At 23.1% G+C, this 22,435-nt stretch overlaps 1 protein-coding gene across 3 annotated transcripts in view; it reads right to left on the reverse strand.

Moving 5' to 3' along the window:
- Positions 1-815: 815 nt before the first annotated feature.
- LOC132921140 (Kv channel-interacting protein 1-like) overlaps positions 816-22,435 on the reverse strand; it is a 411,785-nt gene continuing 390,165 nt past the window's right edge. For 2 of the 3 annotated variants that reach the window (XM_060983998.1, XM_060983997.1), the window contains 5 exons: positions 11,165-11,289; positions 10,191-10,260; positions 9,398-9,468; positions 4,299-4,511; positions 816-3,803 (listed from right to left, as the gene is read on the reverse strand). In XM_060983998.1, the coding sequence (XP_060839981.1) occupies positions 3,693-3,803; positions 4,299-4,511; positions 9,398-9,468; positions 10,191-10,260; positions 11,165-11,289 (590 nt within the window). In that variant the 3' untranslated portion in view covers positions 816-3,692. The remainder of the gene's footprint in view (positions 3,804-4,298; positions 4,512-9,397; positions 9,469-10,190; positions 10,261-11,164; positions 11,290-22,435) is intronic. The other variant, XM_060983999.1, reaches the window with a different exon arrangement.

Raw genomic sequence — 22,435 nt, forward strand, 5'->3', positions numbered from 1 at the left:
AAATCTAATAAAATTTACCAAAATAATAATTATAATTTATAACATAATATAATTTCCAAAGTGGATTGATGAATGATTTTAGATATTTTCTAGGTCGTATACCTTTATTTAGAATGTGTTAAGAATTATATTCGTGGTTATAATTTTCGTTTGGTACATAATTACCTAAATAATTAGATTTTTAAAAGAATATGTGAAAATGTAAAATAGTCGCGTTTTGTGTCGTCCGTTAATTTATAGTGGATGTGGATGTACTTCACATAAATATATATATATCTAAATATATCGTATTATGAACTGTAGGTATATCATATAAAATATAATTAAAATATTTATAGTAATAATTAGACTTTAACAAATCTAATTATAAAAATCATTAAAAAAAATATCACTCTGTATGACAGAGATCATGTTGGTATAATTATAATTATCATTGATACTTTGCTGATAAAATATTTTACTTAAAAAAAGACATATCTATTATAATATAGATATAGTAGGATAAGTATTCTAAATAAGTTAAATTCATCTTGAAATACATTTTGTTATTTATATAAGGGTTGTTACTTGTTACTTTAAACTTTTAATTAAGTTTTAACTTATACCTGTTATAAGCACTACTTACTTAGATATTAATTTAAAAAATAATATAATTAAGTTGCTTATTTGTGCAACCATGCATTAACATGATTCTCGTAAGAACTTTTTTGTTTTATATAAAAATAAATAAAAAGTAGGTAAATGTAACTTAAATTTAAAATTAATTAGTGATTTATAATATTATTTTTTAAGCGTGGCTTTAATATACTTACACATTATATAATTGTCGAGTCTATCTTATATTGGATGATTTTTCGGACGAATGATCATTGACCAGTATGGTCATACAAGACTATAAAATGTATTATAATCAAGTCTTCATAATTATTAAAATTAAAATTAAATTAGAATTTTTAATCTTCAAACAAAAATTTATAATAATTATATATTCATTAATTGTTAGAAAATTACCAATTGTAATGGGATAATTTTTATTTACAATAAATTACAATGAATTTCATCGAAATATAATAGAACATCACATATTCAAAAGGCATAGGTACATTATGCATATATAATAATAATAATAATAATTATAATTATAGGTACAATAAATTTATATCATGATAAATTTTAAAATTCAAAATAAATATCATCAAAAATAAGTTGTGTCTAAATTTGCTAAATAAACGAATTAAACACCAATTAAATCAGAAACTAAATTAAATAGTATTTATTATAAATAATAAAATATGATTGGACGACTATCAATTCAACCACAACTTATTTTCATTGAATATAATACAGAGTTCCAACAGGCAACAATAGTCTACATGAACATTTTACATATTCCGATATAAATATGTAATAATAATATTTTACAAACGAATTTATAGAACAGTGGTTCCCAACCTCTTCTATCCTACGCCCTTTTTAGAGACTTAAGTCTTGCTCCTCCTATAAATTGAATATATAATTAAATAAATACATATTTTACTTTTTGACGACAGCTTGTGCCTCCTCAGAAATGTGTACACGCCCTCTAGGTTGGGAAACACTGTTATATAGAACATAATAATATTATATATAATAATTTAATATATTTATTTTAATATAGCGTTTGGAATTAGTAATTATATATATTTAAACGAACACAATGTCATTTTAATACTTCTTTATTACTTAGACATTTAGTTAATAGTTATACATAGGAATTGGGCAAAGTAAACAATAAATTAAGTTGGACATTAATTTGTTTTTAAACTATACATTAATTCGTATAAACACAAATTTATCGGACGTTAATTACTACAATAACTCGTATTGTAAATTAAATATATTGTTAGTTGTTGTAGTTTCGTTCGATTTCGATAATAGTTTTGATATAGATAATTAAAGATATTTCGTAAATTTAATATCGTTATAATTTAAACTGTAGAGATAAAATAATACAATTTTATTGAATCAAATCAAATTGTATTGTTTTGCATATTTTGATTTATCATGAAATAAATACATTGCTATTAAATTAATAATTGCATAACTACATAAAATATATTGTGTTTTGGATCTATTGAAAATACACATTACCTGCGTTTTATTTTTGATATGTGTTTCATGTAAACAACTAAAGATAACATAATATATAAAATGGTTTATTTTTTCTTTTAATTGATCAACGAATTTATGTATGAATAATAATAAAAATATTGTACCTATACTCTATAGGTCGATATATGAACTATCAAAAACATTATGTATAACAGTATCTATGTACCTTTTTTTTTGATCTTCACAAGTTGAAGTAAAAATTGTAAAACGTATCAAAGAAGAAACAAGTATCAATAAGAAAAACAACTAAAACAATTGAAACCTATTAATGTAGGCCATTAGAAGTATGAACTATTAGCTTATTTACTATTATAATAAATGTATTTAAACGGTTTAAAAAAAAAAACCACTATTATCTAATAATTATTAGTATTGTCATTGAATATAAGTAAATAACAATAATAATAACGAAATACCAGTAAATACGATAGAAACAAATAAATTAGTAGAACTTAAGTCGAAAAATTAGGTATTAAACAATCATTTGTTCGATTTTAATATTTATAATAAATTATAATTACTTATAACGTGAAAACATTTAAGTATCCAATAGGAAGAAAAATTGGACACTATTTTTAGATTACCCTGTAGCGAACAGAATTATTTTAATATTAAGTATAGTAACTTCACAATTATGATACAAATACCATATTGTATAACTACATTTACTGTGAACGAAATATATTTAAAAACATTTTTTTTTTATCTTATGTAATAAATATTATTTCAGCAAATTCTAGTAAACGTCTAAAAATCGATAAAAATACACAATAATATTTTGTTTTAAGCCAATAATTATAGGTCTTATTTAATTACGTGTTGTGTTTAGCCGCGAAAAACTATAAAACAATAATAGTAAACCAATATGGTTAGATACGGTATTGGATATACAGATAGATGCGTTTCCGGCGGTAGTGTGTGGCATAGTACAATAATATATTATTATTGTTTACTATAACGATGCGATTGTTTCCGGTCCGCGTACATCATATATTATATCCGATCGACGGCCGTGCAGGATTCATTGTTAAAAATATAACGTCAACAACTTAGAAATAATAATAAAACAGCTTTTCGCAAGTATTTCTCATTTTGTAGCCAAACTGCAGCTCATATATGATATAATGGTTTTACAACCTATGAAAAAAGTGCATCATCAAGTGTTCTTTTATTATAAGTATAGAGATAGCTGTGATAGTGACATTCCCCTCATTTATCGTCTTATTTACTGAGTATTATTATAATTAGTATTGAGTATACATATAGAAAGTAGTGATACAATTTAAATACTATACAACAATTTATTAATAAGTTACGTCAACAAGTTTCTCCTTTCAAAAAGCCAAAAAGGGGTCGATGATCACGGCAGGCGTCTAGCGGAGTTTTTCGATATTGTTTATTGTTTTTTTGTTTTTTTTTTTTTTAAATTTTATTCTTTCTCGTCACCAGCCACCACATAAGTTTATTTCGTCTGTCTACCAATTGAATAGGCTCGCCCGGTCTCTCGTGCCTACGCGCACGTCGGACGAGCGTGGCTCGTTTCACAAAACAGTGTCCAATGTATCTAGCGACTGGAGTATTCCTTCGTCCCGGCTGCACCATTCGATCAACTCATCCAATGTCACATTACCGTCATTGTTTTTGTCAATTAACTGTAACAAACAACACCGAATAACGATTATTATATTATTATTATTTCAAATGAATAACAAATCTGTGATGCGCTCGTATAATATATTAACATGATTTATAAATTATGCCTTTACGGATATTGCAACGTGAATAATGGTCGATATTGATTGAAATATGCAAATATTATGAGACGCAAAAACTCGATGAAATTAAAAAGTAAAAAAATATATATGCACTAAAGTTGTATATTTTCAATACATATGTATATGATTATAATATGATAAGTACATTTATTACTGTTTTTATAGAAATCGATTTAGAATTAAAGTTTTTTTTTTTTTTTTATTAGATGAAGTAGGTATTTAAGTAAAATTTAAGATACGTAATATATAAATAAGTACATAGTATACTTGTACTACTATATACCTCTGTGTCTTTTTACTTTCTTTAATTGATTATTGTTTGTTTCTAAATCTGAACTTGTTCTAAAATAATTACGATAATTAGCAACTTACATGAAAAATTCGGTCAACATGGTCTTTTGCAGATTGGTCATCTACTTGTGGGTCAGTATGTCTCCCTAGCATGCTATAAATGGAATGTACTACGTCTTGCATTTCTTTTTTTGTTATAACTCCGTCTTTATTGAGATCGTACAAACCAAAAATCCAATGAAGTTTCTCTTGAACACTTCCTCGAGAAACTTTGGACAATATGGCCAAAAAATCCTATAACAAAAATAATGCGTTGTATTAACTAAATCAATATTGCGATAATATATGTATTGAGTAATATTTATTTAATTACTAGCTTAGACAAAGCTATGAAATCCGTCACTTTGTCAGATTAATCTACATCAATTGTTCTCAACTTCTTCTATCCTACGCCCCCTTGTAGGTTTTCAAAAATTTCGCGCCCCCTCCTATAAATCGAAAAAAGATTCATTTTCCCCTACATTTTAAAATAAAAATAAAAATAATTTAATAAATAAATATTTACTTCGTAATAACTGCTTACACCTCCCCAATAATGTTAACACGACCCCCAGGTTGAGAACCACTGATTTATAGATACAGAGTCTCACAAAGTTACTTCTCGTAGGTATAATCTGTAAAGTATATTATAAAGCTTCCTATTATGTATTAGTGTAATACTTCTCTACTCATCACATTCTGCCCAAATTTTAAAACTTACTTAAATTTCTAAACATTTTAAATAATCAAAGGTATTTAATAAAAAATAATAAAATTATCTTATAGTTTATTAAACAAGATAATAAATAAGTATGAACCATTTTTTATTATAGCTGAAATTATTTTTAATTTTTTTTATTATTATTATAATTTTTAAATAATATTTGTAGTATATTTTTTAAATATCATTAGTAAAGATTATGATTTACAATTGAATCAAGTTTGATGTAATATATTACTGTAGTGAATACAGTCATCCGGAAAACAGATATATACGTATATAATATAATATATGATTATTTTCCGGTTTAACGGACACGCTATGTCACTGAAAGGTGTAGTACGATAATTCGTTATAGCAGTCTGGGTATACCTATACATAATATATTCTTTTTAAAATCAGTAACGTGTAGGTATATAACAAAAATAATAACTTTTCCAATACGTGACAGTCACATAAAACACCATTATATTATATACATGACTAACATTTATAAAATAATGTGGATCACCAATTATACCATTAAAAATAAGCACCTGTACAGGAGATGAGTAATTTAAACTTTAATCGTGCCAATGTAGACGCGTAATAAAATTATTATTATTAGACAATATATATCAAACCCAGTATAAACAAAATATTAGTATGAAAATGGGTTTTTTAAACTCATTTTGATTTTAAGGAATTTTTATGTTATTTAACACAATTTATGGTATTGTAAAGTAAAAGTTTATCACCATATACCTATACATCAGACAGCTGTAACATAGTTTCTCATTGAATGTTTAATTCAATATATTTCGCACACAAATGTTAACATTAAGTTTATAATTTAACCACTAACCAGTAACCACTCATGATGCTAGTTTTCGGTCACAAATTAGTCAGAGCAATAAACAACTATTGGTTCGTAGCTGGCGTTATAATAGCAATAACTAAATTATCAATAAATTACCCTACATACTTATTGAAGAAGAACCACGAACTGTGTGTATTATTATTATTAATGACATAACTTATTTTGGATTGAAACTATGTAAAGTTTATAATACTGCGTCTCGATTCACTGTTATCAACATTTTATTTTTTAAAGATACGATTATTTAGAAGACCTCTGCTAAACGTTTATATCATCTTGTCCTTTATATTTTATAAGTAAAATATTACAAATCAAATACATTTATAAAAGCAATGTAGTGAAAACATTGGAATTCATCGCACATTTAATGACTATCGTTAAATATTAATGGGTTCATTCAATATGGGTTCTTACTTATATTTATTGATTTTAGTTATTATATATATTATTTAACTAAGCCATGACAGGATATACAGATACCAGTTATTCGGGCATTCGTCTCGCTTCACTTCACCCGGCACGGGATAGTGGTTATAAATTTGAATTCAATGATAAATGAGTGAATTTGAAAAATAGTTCTAAGCGTAAAGTTATTATAATTAAACTTTAAAGTATTGTGAATATATACCTTTTTGTTTTTAAATTGTAAGTTACTCATTAAAAAAAAAACCTCTCAAATATGTTATTTCAAGTATAAAAATATGTATTATCAACTTAGAAAATATATGAAAACCATCTTAATAAAATTGAAAATGTAATAATAATTTTAATATAATAAAAATGGTGCATATCTAATTTATGGATTTTTTTATTTTACACATATTATTATGGTAAATTCCATTATATAATTGTATAATAATAATTAATATAATATAAGTATAAAATAAAATAAAAAATGTTCAAATTTAAATATTTATCTCAAAAATGAATGAACTTCATTGATTATTTTATGTAAAAGATAATAAATAAATAAATATTTGATGAAATATTAATATTATTATTTTGGTTTCATTAATAAAAAAAATATGCCGTGTATTTTATAATAATGGTAATAAATTATTTGTCCATAGTTTACGTTAGAAAAGCTAATTAGAACATTTTTAATTTTGAATAAATGTTATAAAAAAGGTTGGTAAAGATTTTAGTTTTATTGTAAGTTAACTGTTGATTGTAGTGTAAGTTAGATTTCTTAAGTTAATTAAATTTCACAAGAGAAAAATAGCTTTTAATGAAATACAGTTGTTTAAAATAAAAATAAATTAATTATTCAAGCAGATTATATTTAATTTTAATCATATAATCTTACACTATGTTTGTTTAAATACAATTAGTAAACGCTTTAAAAAAATATAAGGAATGGAATATATTTTATTTAATATCTAATTTTTACACTAAACACACCATATTATAAGTATTAAGCATATTTTTATGTATAATATAATATTACTTTATACTTTATTATTGAAATAAATATGAATTCTTTATTCTGATTACCTATAATCTACATATTATGTACCCTAAAGGTATTTTTTAATAAGACAATTTCGTTTACGATAGTTTGTGTCAACTTTTAAATTGAAATCATTCTTTTTTGTATTAAAACGATTTATATTTTTTTATTACTATCTAATTTATTAAACAATATTTCAATAAAACACAATTTTATTAATCATTTAAATTTTAAATTTATAAAATAAATCATAAATAATACGAAATGTTTGTTATAAATAATATTAATTAACAATGTATCTATACATAATATCATGAAGTTGTATTTTTATTATATTTATTGACTATAGTTCAGTAGTATTAAAATGTTTATAGGTATATTACCTCGATGGAATTTCAAAACTTCGAGAGAGAATTAAAATCTAGACAATAGTTATTTACTGAAAAAATATCGTAAAAATAAATTGAAATTCCTTTGGGTTATTATTATTGAGTATTTCGGTAACACACATAAAATATATTATAAAGTCTATTTTTGTACAGAACTGAGTAAGCTGAAGTTTATATAAATCTAAGTATAGAGAAATTGAAATTAAATAAAACACAATCACTTATAAATATTAACATTAATATTTTAAATATATATTATAATATTTAGTGGTTAATATCACTTAGAACTTGCAAGCCTTATTATTTGAATATCTCTATTTTATTAATAATTATAAATATAAAAATAATTTGTAATCAGTTTTGCAATGAAAACTACATTTTAAATAATTAATAATACATTTACGTATAAGTGAAGTGGGTTAATTTTAAACAATTGTTGAAAATGTAAATACAATGTCCTTTAAAGAAAAAATAACAATTAGGTTTAATGTTTTAATTAATTGTATAAAACTGTATAAAAGTATGAGAAAATTAAAAAAATAAAATTCCTAACAACTATAACTGTTAATATTTTAGTATGAAACAATTTTATTTGCATTTGTTTACATTTATCCAACCTCACATCTTATTAGTTTAATTTATATTTTAATTTATATTCCTTCTAGACACTGTCATATCATACAACCTATACAATTTTACAATTTATACACATAAAACATTATTGTTTTCTTTTATACCTATATTTAATTTATTTTGAAACAATTTCATAACTCATCTACAGTTTTTTAAATACATCAAGGTTCTACGTCAACACTATATACAATTGTAAGCGAATATAAAAAGGTTTTTTCATCATAATGGTTGAAAATCATTGATAAGAAACTTCAGTTATTTTTTTTTCGTTTTCATTTTTAAGATGAATTAAAAAAAGTTTTTCTTTTGATTTTTCGATTGGAAAAATAAATTTAAAAAAAAACCCTTGCTTGGATTAAAAAATATGAGTAGACGAATTTACAAATATGTCAACTATATAGATAAATATTGTGCAACAGAGAGAAAGAGATAAAGGAGAATGTAAGATGAAACTATATCAAAAATTCAGTTTTTTTTTAATATTATAATTTAATCAAATTAACTTACCTCGACGGATTAGATTGATTATTTTTAGAAAAAAAATTAACTAACACATTTTCAGAATTTTAAGTAGTCGTATTAAAATGTATAGCTATTTATTGAATTGCACCAACAAATTAATAATAAATAAGATATTATAAGTTTTAAGTGTTTTAATATTTAGGAAGAAATGTATAATTTCATTAATACTCAATACGTCTTAATTACCAAAAGAGCATATTATAAAACCTAAAGTAAAAGTAAAGAATTACTTTGAAGATGAAATATGTGCAACAGGTTTTATAAGTACACATGTTATTATGATTGTAGATAATACTATAATATTATGCTTTATCTGACATAGTTTCTAAATGTATTCTTGTTGATTTAAGAGTAAGTACATATGTAACGTATGTATACGGTAATTTGATATTAAATTAAATTTATTTTGCTAGGGACATTTTTTAATGTATATCTAACTTTATATGCATCCAACTCATATATCTTTATCAATATGAAGATCAATACTATTAAAAATGTATATGTTAATCAGACATTAATACTGTAAAACAATTTACTGCTAAATATTAATAAGGAAAATTGAATTACCTCGAAACTAATTTTTCCAGTTTGATTTCTCTTGATTGTATTGAACACATATTGGGCATATTGTGAGGCATCTAAAATAAATGGTATACATAAATTGACACACACTTTAAATCACATATCATTGTAAGACAAATACACTTCTTTCTCTACTTAGAATTTAAAAATAGTGAAACAATATGAAAATTCTAAATGATGATGTGTGATATCATATATATCGTCAGTGATTAGTATACTATTGCATATTATATGTGATATATTATGTATAATCGATTTAAGTCAGATCACTTTATTAATGAGATTAATTATATTATCAACACAATAGATTACTGATAGATTTAAATACGTTATATGATACTTCAGAATTTAAATTTAATTATTATTTATAAAAAATATAAATAGTTATACTAGGAGTGAACAGCATGAGTATGTTGCAAGCCATATGAATAAATAAAATAATATTAATAGCTTAAATGTTTATAAATCCATTTTATATAATAAAATAATTTTTTAAAAATGCTTCATAAAAAAATTCATAATAATAATTATTAAGTTTCTTTTATTAAATAAAATAGTCACGAGTTGCAAGTTGGCAACTTCATAGAATTGGCTATACCGTAGAAATGAAATGTATGATATTCATAAATATTGAATAAAGTATTCACATAGAAAATGACATATATTTTAATGTTAATTTCTCCCTTACAATTATTACTTTGTATTATATAAATATATTGTATCTTAAAAATATTTAATAAAACATGTATGTGTAATATATATTAATTTATTTACTAACCACCTTGGGGAAAAAATTGTGAAAATATGTGCTTGAACGAATCTTCATCTACCATACCAGTAGGACACTCCTAAAACAAAATGTAAATATTAGTTAAAGAAATGTATTTAACTAAAAAATAAACGAAAATAATCATAGTTCAGATTTTTTTACTTTGAAAATTATATAAAAATATATCTAATTTGTATAATTCTAATATTTTACATTGCATAAGTAGACATATGAAAATGTCATAACTTTATTATTTACCAGGATATATGCCAACAGTATTATATTGTTCTAAAAATTAAAAACTTCATGGAACCAACATATTTAACTAGAGACATATTATGTACACCTATGCTTTTTTGTTAAGTTATTTTTAGAAAAATCTGTTTTTGGTAGTTTAAAAGCACACAAAATTTAAAGTTTTTGTTTTACATTTATATACATTTTAGTTGAGAAAATTAATTTTTCAAATTTTCTTGTAATTATCTATAAGTTTATGAAGCATGGCAAAAAGAGAAATAAAAAGAATTATTGAATCACTTATTAATTAAAAAAAAAAACTTTATAATATAGAAACGCTATGTCATATGTCCATAAATAATTTTGATTAGTGATAAAAACAAATCTATACTTAGATCTTTACCAATTTAATATTTGTTCTAAAATTAAATCTAGCAATTTTAATAAGGCTGCTAATTTATTTACGTTTAAAAACAAAGATTGTTTATAAGTAATCAAAACCACTCTTTATTATCATACAGATGAGTAAATTAATTAATGCAATGAGCTTTATGCTTTTATCTGCGAAGCTTGGTATTATTCAGCTATTAATCATTATGTCTTACGAAAATGCAATGACGCAAGAAAAATGTTTTCCTTTGTTAGTCATATACTCCTAGTTGAGATATTAAAATTAATTTTCTTTAATGCTGTCTGAAAGTACCAAACAAAAATAAATGTCAAAACTTTACATCATAGGAACATACCTGTTTAAAACCTCTATAAATTAGTTGGATTTCTTTTTTATTGAACTTGGTGATTTTTGTGAGCTTTGTTAACTCTTCTGGTCTGTACCTCGATACGTGTATATTGAACTCATCAATATCTTCTTCTGTAACACAAATCAAAAACAAATGTATGAGTACTGTGAGTAAATCTTTTTTATTGATTCCCATATAAATAGGTATTATAATTATATAAATTACGTAAATTACGATAGTATTAACCATAATAAGTATATCCAGACTACTTAGAATCATTTAAACAACTCTAAAGTAATTTATTTAATATTTAGTATTCGTGTAATTGCACTGATAGTTGATACTCAGACCATGATAATATGTTTCATTTACATACAATATTGAATTAAGAATATTATAGTATACCTAGCTACCTAGGTAATAGTAAAACATTTATTTTAATTTAAATATTTATCACTGGTTGTCGGATATTATTTTTTATTTAATACAACTTGTCTTTAAAATTAATACCTAATTACAAATGAAAAATGAAAGCATTTTTAACTGAAAAAATAATTAAAATTTTTTCTGGAAAACAATTTTGCATATAATAAGCACTAATGTATGTGATGGTTTTTATTGAATACACAATTTAAAAAATGATAAAATTGATAGGAACTTAAAGTACATTTTACAACTAATGATAGTCGAGTAAATATACTACAGTTTCAACATACTGCTTCTCCAGTACTCCGCCTTAAAATTAAATTATTCCAAATTAAAATCCCATCTCTGCTTAACATTTTGCTCTGGTGTATCCTCCTCCTAGTTGACATGTATAAAATCATGAGATTAAGGTCGTAAATAAAATACATTTAATGTTTGTAACGTGTCTAAAAATGGGAGGCTTTTTTTCGCTTTAATTTATTTTGATTCATTAGCATAATATTCCATAGCATATAATAAAAATTATAAAAGTTAAAGATTTACGTACGTAAAAATAATACTACAATTTTAAGTTAATTGTAGTTATTCTATTTTACTACAAATAATTAGTTTAGTAAGTTCTTAAAGCATAAAAAAAAATATTTTACCATACATTTTACTGTTTACAGTATATTATTGAAATTTTGCTTAAAAATATAGGAAAATATTTTCATATCTTATATACCACTTTGGTATGTAAATAATACAAATTGTGTTAAATTTAGATAAATTGACTACCACATATTATGTAAATATTTTAGTGAATATATTTATTCAGAAAATATATAAACAACGCATAAAACCAATAGTTTTAAAAATTTTCTCACTTTGCTAAACATATTTTGTAAAAATAGTGTCATGAACAATAACAAAATATTAAATATTTAATAATATCTAATAATTATTTTTATATTCTTTTAAAAACTAAAAATGATCAATAAAAAAAGTATTTTACTAAGTTTATAACATAAATATGTGATAAAAAAATCAACTAACAAATGTTGGTACCTATGTAAATTTTTTATTTATAAAATATGAATAATGCTGGTAAAAAAAATAAAATAAAATCATATTAAAAGATATTAGAAAGACATAATTTATTAAAACTAAAATGTAAAAATGCACAGTATTTTTAAGTTTAATTCTATGCAAAACAAAACAAGTTTTTAGCGAACTCTACGTCTCAACCTAAGTATTTATTAAAACTAAATTAAGCACATTAAATCATAATACTACAACATGTATTTAGAAAAATATTTGTTACACATATTATGTACGCATCAATTTGCAAGAGTACCTTCTAATAAATAACAATGTTGGAATTGTTTAAAATGTGTAAATTATAAAAACTTATATAATAAATTAGATATTTATTGATATTGATGTTAAATTATTTGGTTATTACTATTCGATTCCCCTTTGAGATTTAATGTTAACATCAAAAATGGCATTACCAGACGAAGGAGTTAATGGTGTTCCCTTTTAAGGTATTTTATATTGTTTATGGGCCAAGAGAGGCAACAACAGCAATAAAACCTTTTTGATTTTCATTTCGTACTTTTAATAATAAACTATTGCCGTAGCAGATTATATATATTTTCTGGTGCGAGACGACCCTTACCGCAGATATACAATAAAACATGTCAATAAAATAAAATATAGTTTTGACTGTAATAAAATTTAAAGATATGTATAATACAAACATTTATATATCTTTTACCTATACAGACTGCCGACTGGCTACTGATATTTGTATATATCGTATTGAAATTATACTAATATTAGTAAATTATTACTAACTACCTATACCTAAATTGTAATATTCAAAACAAAATAATTATAGTTCAGTGAAATTGAATAATTATGTGTCGCAATGTTGTTTAGACGATTTATCAACGATATAAACGTTATTACATAAGTAATTTATTATTATATTAACCAAAAGGTACCTCCTACATATTTTGTTTTAAAATAAAATTGTGAAAAAATAAAATAAAAATTATACAGTAGATTTAATGATTTTGGATTGATGCCACACATTATAGAATTATATTAATTAGGTATAAAATATTACTGAAGTATAAACTCATTTGATTTAATGCTATGACGGGATAATAAATCATATATATTCAATAAATATTGATTACGTAATTAATAATCAATCTGTATTATATTATCATGCAGTTTTAAATTATTCGTGAATATTTTTTAGGTAGGTAAACTTTCAATCAAATATTAAAATTTTAACACTTTGGTCAATAAAAATGTGTACCTCCTATAGTAATATACAAATTCACCTTAGCTCCATATTATAAAATTAACTTACGAAAAATAATTAATATAATTTTTTTTATGCTTACAACATTAATCGTTCAAAAATATTCCGTGAATTTACGACACTAATATAGTTAAATTATCAAAAACTATGAAAAAAAAATCAAAACAACATATATCTCGATTATAAATGTACTGCTAGAAATTACCTTACAGAGCGTATAATGTTAGAAATGTATCATTTTTGTAAAATTTAAATACGAAAGTAAAGGTTTTTTTATCATCATTAATAATCTAGAAATTAAAAAGGCTTTTAGAAAACCTCTACTATATTCTAACTTTTTTTTATAATTTTATAATATGATTAAAAACCTCAGTTGCTCGATCAATGTGACATTTATTGTAGCTAATTATAGTTTTTGATAGAATTATGAATTACCTACTAATCATAATTCATTATGAAGTTATAAAGTAATTTAACTAATATTAATCATTTAATATTATAAGAATTGATGCAATGTTTGTATTATGAATAATTAATTATGTTATATACATTTTTTAAACTGTGAATGCGATAAGAAATGAGTATTAATTTAATATAATAATTAATAGTTGTACATGAATACTGTAGCAAAAAAATATTGTATACTCGAAATATACTTCATTAATGTTAGAGGTACTAATTAACACTTTTAACATTATTTGATAACGTTTTTGAATTAAATACTGATGAAAACAAGTTGAAAAAATGAATTACCATAATGAACTTCTATGATCTTATTAGCTAAAATTAATGTTTATTTACGTTTTATTAAAAAAAACTGAAATTCTTTAATACTAACCTAAAATTGCTTATCAAGTATTGTTATTTCAATTATATATTTTTTTTTAGAAAAACAATATATGTATAGTGTATACTAAATATATTGAAGTATTTATATAGTGTTATAAAGAAACATAATTTACATTGAAAAATAAACATGCTTTAGAGTTACAAACATTTACAAAAGAAAAACATTACAATTTATGATTACAACATTTTTTTAAGTTTTAGCTAAATAACACATTTAAATTATTTGTTTGTAATAATAATTGTATACTTTAATGATGAGCTAAAAATTAAAAAAAAAAAATTACAGTATAGATTTATTAAAAGTTTTAGGTTATGTTTGACGTAATTATAATTGTAAACTATCATTAAATTGAAAGGAAACATCAAACAACATTAAAAGAATATATACATTTTCTGACAATATTATCTACTTTGAAGTTGAGTCCGAAATAAAATTTAAAATAATATATCTACTATTCCTTATATTTTATTTGAAATTAACAAGAGTAAAAGCTAATAAACTCTATATAAACACCGTTCACGCTTGAGTAGTTGGGCTCATGTTGTACAGAAAAGTTGTGTAGGAAACTGAATCCGTTTCAAAATCGTTACTTTATAATATTATTCAAGATGGGGCTCGCTATGGTCGTATTTTAATCAAAAGTCCAGAACTAACTAGTGATACACGTTCGAGTTATCGGTACGACGATAAAATGATATGTATATATATACATATATATATATATATATATATATATATATATATATATGTATTTAATTCATTTTTATTTAAAAATATGATGTGTTAAAGTACATATTATATATAATAATATAATTACCATAATAAGTCAGTACAATAATAATGACTAATGAGCTAGATGATAATTTGACATCGATGATTAATAATTTATTTATTTTCTGTCTTAATTTCTTTTGCTTACAAAAAAAAATAAAAATAATAAGATTATAATTTATAATCAGTCAGATTAAGTTTAATGATAATTAATATTTATTTTTAGTGTGTATAGTTAAAGTTAACATTAAATAAAATCATCATTATATGTAAAATTAATTAATAATAATATTATATATTATATTATGTGAGTATATATTTTTGATCATTTTATGTTTATTATTATTAACTAAGTAACTATACTTATGACCTATCTTTATTACTTATCATTCTGTAGTTGGAAATTTATATTATTTAATTTTTTTTTTTTTAATGTTTTATTTATAATTAACTTAGATTATTTTACAATTTTACTACTTTTTATGATACTTATAACAAATGCAAAATATTAAAATGATAAATTCTACAATTTTGAGTTTTCTAAATGTAAATTTAATGTATGAGTAGGTACTAATACAATTGTTGTATAAACACAATTCTGTAGCTATGAAATATAATTCTTTATTAATAACTTTATTAAATAATATAAATTATATACAATTTGCCTGAATGTTCCATTTATTTATCAAATAAACTCCAAAATCTGTGCCAATATTTTTAACCATTCATTACTAAGTTTTTATAGTTAGCTACTTATTATTTACGAAACAATACCTCAACTTTTTATATGCAAAGGAGGGAGCATACTCATTAGTTGCAAAATATTGGCACCAATTTTAAGCCGATCGAATAGATTGTGAGTAGGGCAAACTTCTATCACGTAAATATGTCAATTGATTTTATCTAGGTACTTAAATAAATGACAGAGAATAAGCATTTTTCTTACGAAAAAATATCCACATATATTTCTAGTGAAAAAATATTATTTTTTATTCTAAAAAAGTGGTGTTTGTAAATAATCAATCAAATGTTCAGTGATACTTTCGGTTTAATCAAAAATTTGCATCTTTATGAAAAATAAAACAAGGGTTGGTATTGGAAGGGGTTATAAACAAAAATAACTTAAAATTAATCTCTTAAAAAAATTGACCTAGAAACATTTTTTTTATTGTAAACTTAACAAATATTTTAAATTCTCACTTATCTTACAGAATTAGCCAATATTACAAATTTATTTAATTAAATTGTGGTACCTAGTGTTATTAATATCAGGACTACATGAAATATGCAAATATTATATTGATTTATAATTTTGAAATTATCAATAATAGTTATTACCTTAAGTCTATTAATAGTGCCTATATATTATAACTATTATGTTTATATTAATAATTATTATTATACAATGAACAGTTAAACAGTAGCCAACAATGGATAAGGACAAGTCCAATCAGTAGTATAAATAACGTCAAGTTCCTGGTGTTTGTTATGTTCACAATCTATGTGTCTAAAATTAAATAAAACTAATAATGAGCGTTATTTAATAGAATGCTCCATAGTCAAATTTATTGTATATAAAGAAACTAAAACATGCTAACTTGAATCTAAACTCTTTTATCTTGTACCTATTGCCTATTGGTCGCTAGCCCAGTCTTGTAACTTTGTAGAAATACATTATATAATAATAATAATAATATTTATTTATTTATTGCTAGTAGAAGAAATGTGTACAAAGTATAATGGATGAATATATAAATATACTTGTCTTTAATTACTTGTCGGAGCTTATCATTGCTTTACATATTATATTTTAAGATAATATTTTTTAATGAGACACCGCATTTTTTTTTAACTCGGTTTTCCAAGTCTTGAAATATTTTTCTAAATATTTATATATACAATTGCTGGTTATTAATTTAATAGTCTATCAAGATTAAGGATTTGAGTTTAGTTATGATAGTTAAAATATAAACAATACCTATTCGTGTAAAACTAAATTATTTCCATACCTGGAAGTACAATAGTTATGTAAACCACCTTCTTTAAAAAAAATTATCAACATATTTTATTAAATCATCAATATTTCAAATTTCAATCATTAGTGAATAAAAAGTGTTAATGAAAATCGTAGCATACGCAATACAGTTAATTTAACAGGAAAAATAATGTATTCAACAAAATGTAGCTGATAAATCTAAGTTAATATGTTTTTAGATATAATTTTATGTATTGTGTTTTTATAGTACACAATAAAAATTCTTCTACTACCTATATAATAATATTGACTACGCATTAAACTACACAATATTACCTGAAATTGAGGATATGCTTTGTTTTTAGTCGTATAAACTTAACGTTTTATATGGCTAAAATTTAAGATGGTATTTACTTGTAAATAAAATATGATCATAATATAGCTTAAGAATATATTTTTTTTTTTGCTGTTTTGTATTTTCAATTCTTATTTATTTGAATTTTCAGTTTTCAATAATAATATGATGTTATATAATAAAGATAATTTAAATTTTATAGATTTTTGTTCAATTATTTCCATTAAATATTTGTATGTTATCCAACTGAGTTCGATTTCCTGACAGTTAAAATGAGTAATTTTTTTCTATCGAAGTAAATTGTTTTTTTTTTATTTGTATTCGGTGCGTTGTATAGTTCTGAATTTAATATTTTCAGTTATGTAGGTAGTAGGTACTGTTTAATATTCCATTTTCCTAGTAATAATTGTGTGTTAAAAAAATTCGAATTTAATTCTTAAGTTCGTTCTTGGAGTACAATGGCATTATTATTTCCATTGCGTTGTCATTTTACATTTATTGTTATTGTTCAGCTGCAAAGTCGGCATTTTATTTTTAAATATTCCCTAGTGGTTAGATTTTGTCGGTTAGGTTTTCCCTGGTTTAATCTTTTTTTTCGTTTTAGCCGATTAAGCGTCATTCACGGACAATTTTAAAATAGCTTTTGTAACGTTTATTGTTTCATATCATGAGGTTTTTAATTAGACTTAAATATACCTATTATTTTTCTAATTTATTCTTAGTTTCTTTCCGCGATCACATATAAATTGGAAAATATTTGTACGGGTAAACCTAATATTCCAGTATTCCTCCTAAATACTTTTTGATGTTATACCATAATATAATGGATGAAATGTTTGTTATTATAATCGTCATGTATTAATAGTATAAAAGTTCATCTAATAATTTTTTTTAAGTTTCAAATATTTGTAATTTTTTCGTATTATCAGATTAAAATAATTTATTTTTTATGCCAAAATCCTTTCTCTTTATCATATAATATACAGTGACCGAGTATTTGTGGATTAATGTTTATTTTTGATGTTGTTGGATTTTGATTAGGAATCAGATTATTGAATCGATTGTTTTGAAATAAAGTTTGCATTTTGGGTCTTCATTCGGTTGGATTGTACGATTGGAATATTCGAGAGCATGTTTGATTTATTTAAGTTTACATTAGCTGCTCTTGAGTTTATTAAAGTTTTGGTTATATCTGAACCGCTTGTAGGCAGCACGTCAGCTTAGTTGGTTTATTAATTTCACTATATTCTGCGAATTTGTACGTAAATAATACATATTACGCACGAGCGCCGATAGCGATGATGTTTAACGTCGAAACGTATAATGATTATAATAACGGAAAACGTAAAATTTTCACAGTTTTAGAAATATAGTGTAAGGTAAAACACGTATCGGGTGTTCATTAAAATGTCAAAGTCAAACTATGTATTTTGTATGTTTAGTAATTTCTAATATCATATCAAATACACGCATTCAACATTCAATTGAGATACGAATATACAATATTATGATTGATTATAGCACACAAATTAATTTATTTGCACATAATATTTAGCCAGTATTATTTAAATAAATTCAACGCGAATATTTACTGTTGGCTACGTCAAATCGTGGATGTAGTTTATTTAGGCGGTGCAATTATTTTGTAAGCGGTTGTATATTAAAAATAATGTATACATATTATGACATATAAACGCGTGTGTGTAAGTAGGTATACTTAATTCAATAACAATTCATATAAATGTATAATTTAATTCATTTTTTTTTTTACTATTTATGCAAGTATAACTTTGATGAAAAACGAATTCCGTGAATTATTTTTATTTTTAATTTGTTGCTTAAAACACTCATTGGGGTTTAGAAATATCTAAAATTCCTCCTTTAATAGATAGAAATACACATTTTTAAGTCAACCCTGTATTTAATCATTATACAAGTTGGGCGGTTAGGTCGGGCCTTCGATAGCATTGGGAATTCAGTACATCTTTCTGACATATCTCTGGTAAATATAGCTAAGCTCTGTGAATACAAATATTGTTTGTCGTGTTGCAATTCCCACAGGAGTAATAATTTAAAAAAGTACGAGTATGTACTTTCAACTTAGAAGCGTTCCAGAAATATTTTGTATTCTTCCATCAAAAAAGTTTAAATATTTCAAAACAAAAAACTATTAAGTCAAAATATTACTGACAACTATTTTAACACAAAATACAATTTATTATTGTATAAAATATCTTATGTTTTAATATGGTTTAATCAATTCATTAAATGGAAAATATTTAATATATTATTTAAATATATCATAATTTTATATATTTTATATTATTATCAATTCTATAGCTGTACAATATATGAAAATAATAAAAAACTAATTATTATGTCTTATGAGTATGTACGCTGTAAAACTGAATTGTAAGTAAATTACTATAATCAGAACTTTATTATATTTAAAATTGTTATAACTTGATAAGTAACTTCAAAATAAGTCAGATTGTTGGATTAAAAAATTTAATCAATTTTTCTCATAATATGCTAAAAAAAAAAAATAACTGTTTTGAACTCTTCGACGAGTAATCTTCGTCTGAAAAAACATTTAATCACGACCATACGGCGAGTATTATAAACGCCTTGTTCCTTTTGTATTAAATGTACTCATTGTTGAAATTGATGAAAACAGGCTTTGATAATCTAAATATATAATCTAATGAACTCAGCGATCTACTTAGATAATAATAATATATATAATATGCATAAAAAATACACAATTAGAACCATTGAATGAATATTTTCAGTACTCACGTCATATAAGCGAAAAATATTTTTAAATTGAATTGCCCAAGACTTCATCAGTGATAAAAATACATAACCATATAATATTATATATTTATATACTTCCTTATAAATAATACACCTATTGTTATGATAACATTGAACGGCGAGGAAAAACGGTCCATTGAGATGAACGCGAGTAATTACAACTCCTCAGACGCTGTAGCCTTTGCCGATGGCCATCAACAAAATCCAAGAGCGAACATTTCGCTCGCTTATTTCTATGGGCGGTTTTATAAACGACGGTTTGGTACTTCCAGTTCCTCTATAAATTATCCATTAACTTACCACGAGTGGAATTGTAAACATTTATTAACAATGTTGTCGAATGTATCCGATAAAGTAAAGTTAGAACATGTGTTGTTTATTCAGGAATACTCTTACTCTGTATTTTATAATAATAACTCGAGTGCTGTTCGCGCGTTAAGTCTCATCAAGTATGATAATGACATAATGCATTCTTCCATAATTTATTTGTTTATAGTTTAAATTATTTTATTCATTGTTACTATTTTTAAAAATTATATTGAAAGTTTTTTAATTTATAAACAACATGTGCATACTGCATACATATATTTACGATATTAATATTTAAATATTATAGTAGAAACAGATAATTGGATTTGTGTCAATGTCCACGATTTTTGGTTTAAGTAATATAAAGCAACTGTTTTTTTGCAATTTTATTTTTTATTGTACCTATTTTATTTTTTTTTACAAGTTTGATTCATGAATTTATGTATAATATTTAACACATTTTGAAAGGTTCTTAAAAGTGTTTGCTACAGACAAGACTATACGTTATAGGAAGACGAAAACAGACTTTAACTTTTAAAAATTATTGTTTATTAAAACTCTTGATACATTATATTTATTGGTTTGAGATAATATTTAAAAGACATTAAATACATTATGCTTTTGATCTATTTCAATAAATTTAAATATATCAACAATTTATTTAGGTACGACAAATATGCTGATATTATTTTTGTATGTATTAAGAAAAAAAATATTTATGTAAATATATTTTCTATTTATCCTACTTTGATCAATCAATGAATGAAATTCAAAATTTTCTTTTATTTAAGTTATTATATATTTAAGACTATCACCTTTATATAAAAAGATGGTATTTATTTTTGATTTTGAATGTAAAATATATTTTTATTTTATTCACAAATGAAGAAAATACTTTTCAGAATACTATATATGAATACCCTATTGTAAGAAAAAACATACAAAATCATCCACCGTATTTTTCTGTTCAATAATAAATTTTTACCAAACCCTTCTTTTATATAGAAAAAATTATTTTTCTGAATTCCAACTCTAGTATGGCTTACATTTTTTTTTTTTTTTAGTTAAACTACTTATTATATTATAAAGTATTCATGGAATTATGAATTTTAAATTTATCTAGAAAATAATCCATATGAAAAATTTACGTTTCTCTGAATATTTAATGAGAATTAAAATATAATTTTACTTTTACATTTTGTGGAAAAATCAGGACTACAGCTTGTTAACCAAATACACTCAAATACAAAAATAACAAAAAAAAAAAAATTATAAATAAATACGTGTTTTGCAAATACAAGTATAATTATTACAAATACATATTTAAAAAATTAAAACGATAAAAAGTAATTTATAAACCAGGTTAAAACATTGTGAGATGCACTAAATATTAGTTCATTATTTTATTTATTCTTAAACTTTAAATTTAAACTTCAACTTCATAATAATTGTCAAAT

The sequence above is a fragment of the Rhopalosiphum padi genome, chromosome 2, assembly GCF_020882245.1.
Source record: "Rhopalosiphum padi isolate XX-2018 chromosome 2, ASM2088224v1, whole genome shotgun sequence".
NCBI classification, from domain to species: domain Eukaryota; kingdom Metazoa; phylum Arthropoda; class Insecta; order Hemiptera; family Aphididae; genus Rhopalosiphum; species Rhopalosiphum padi.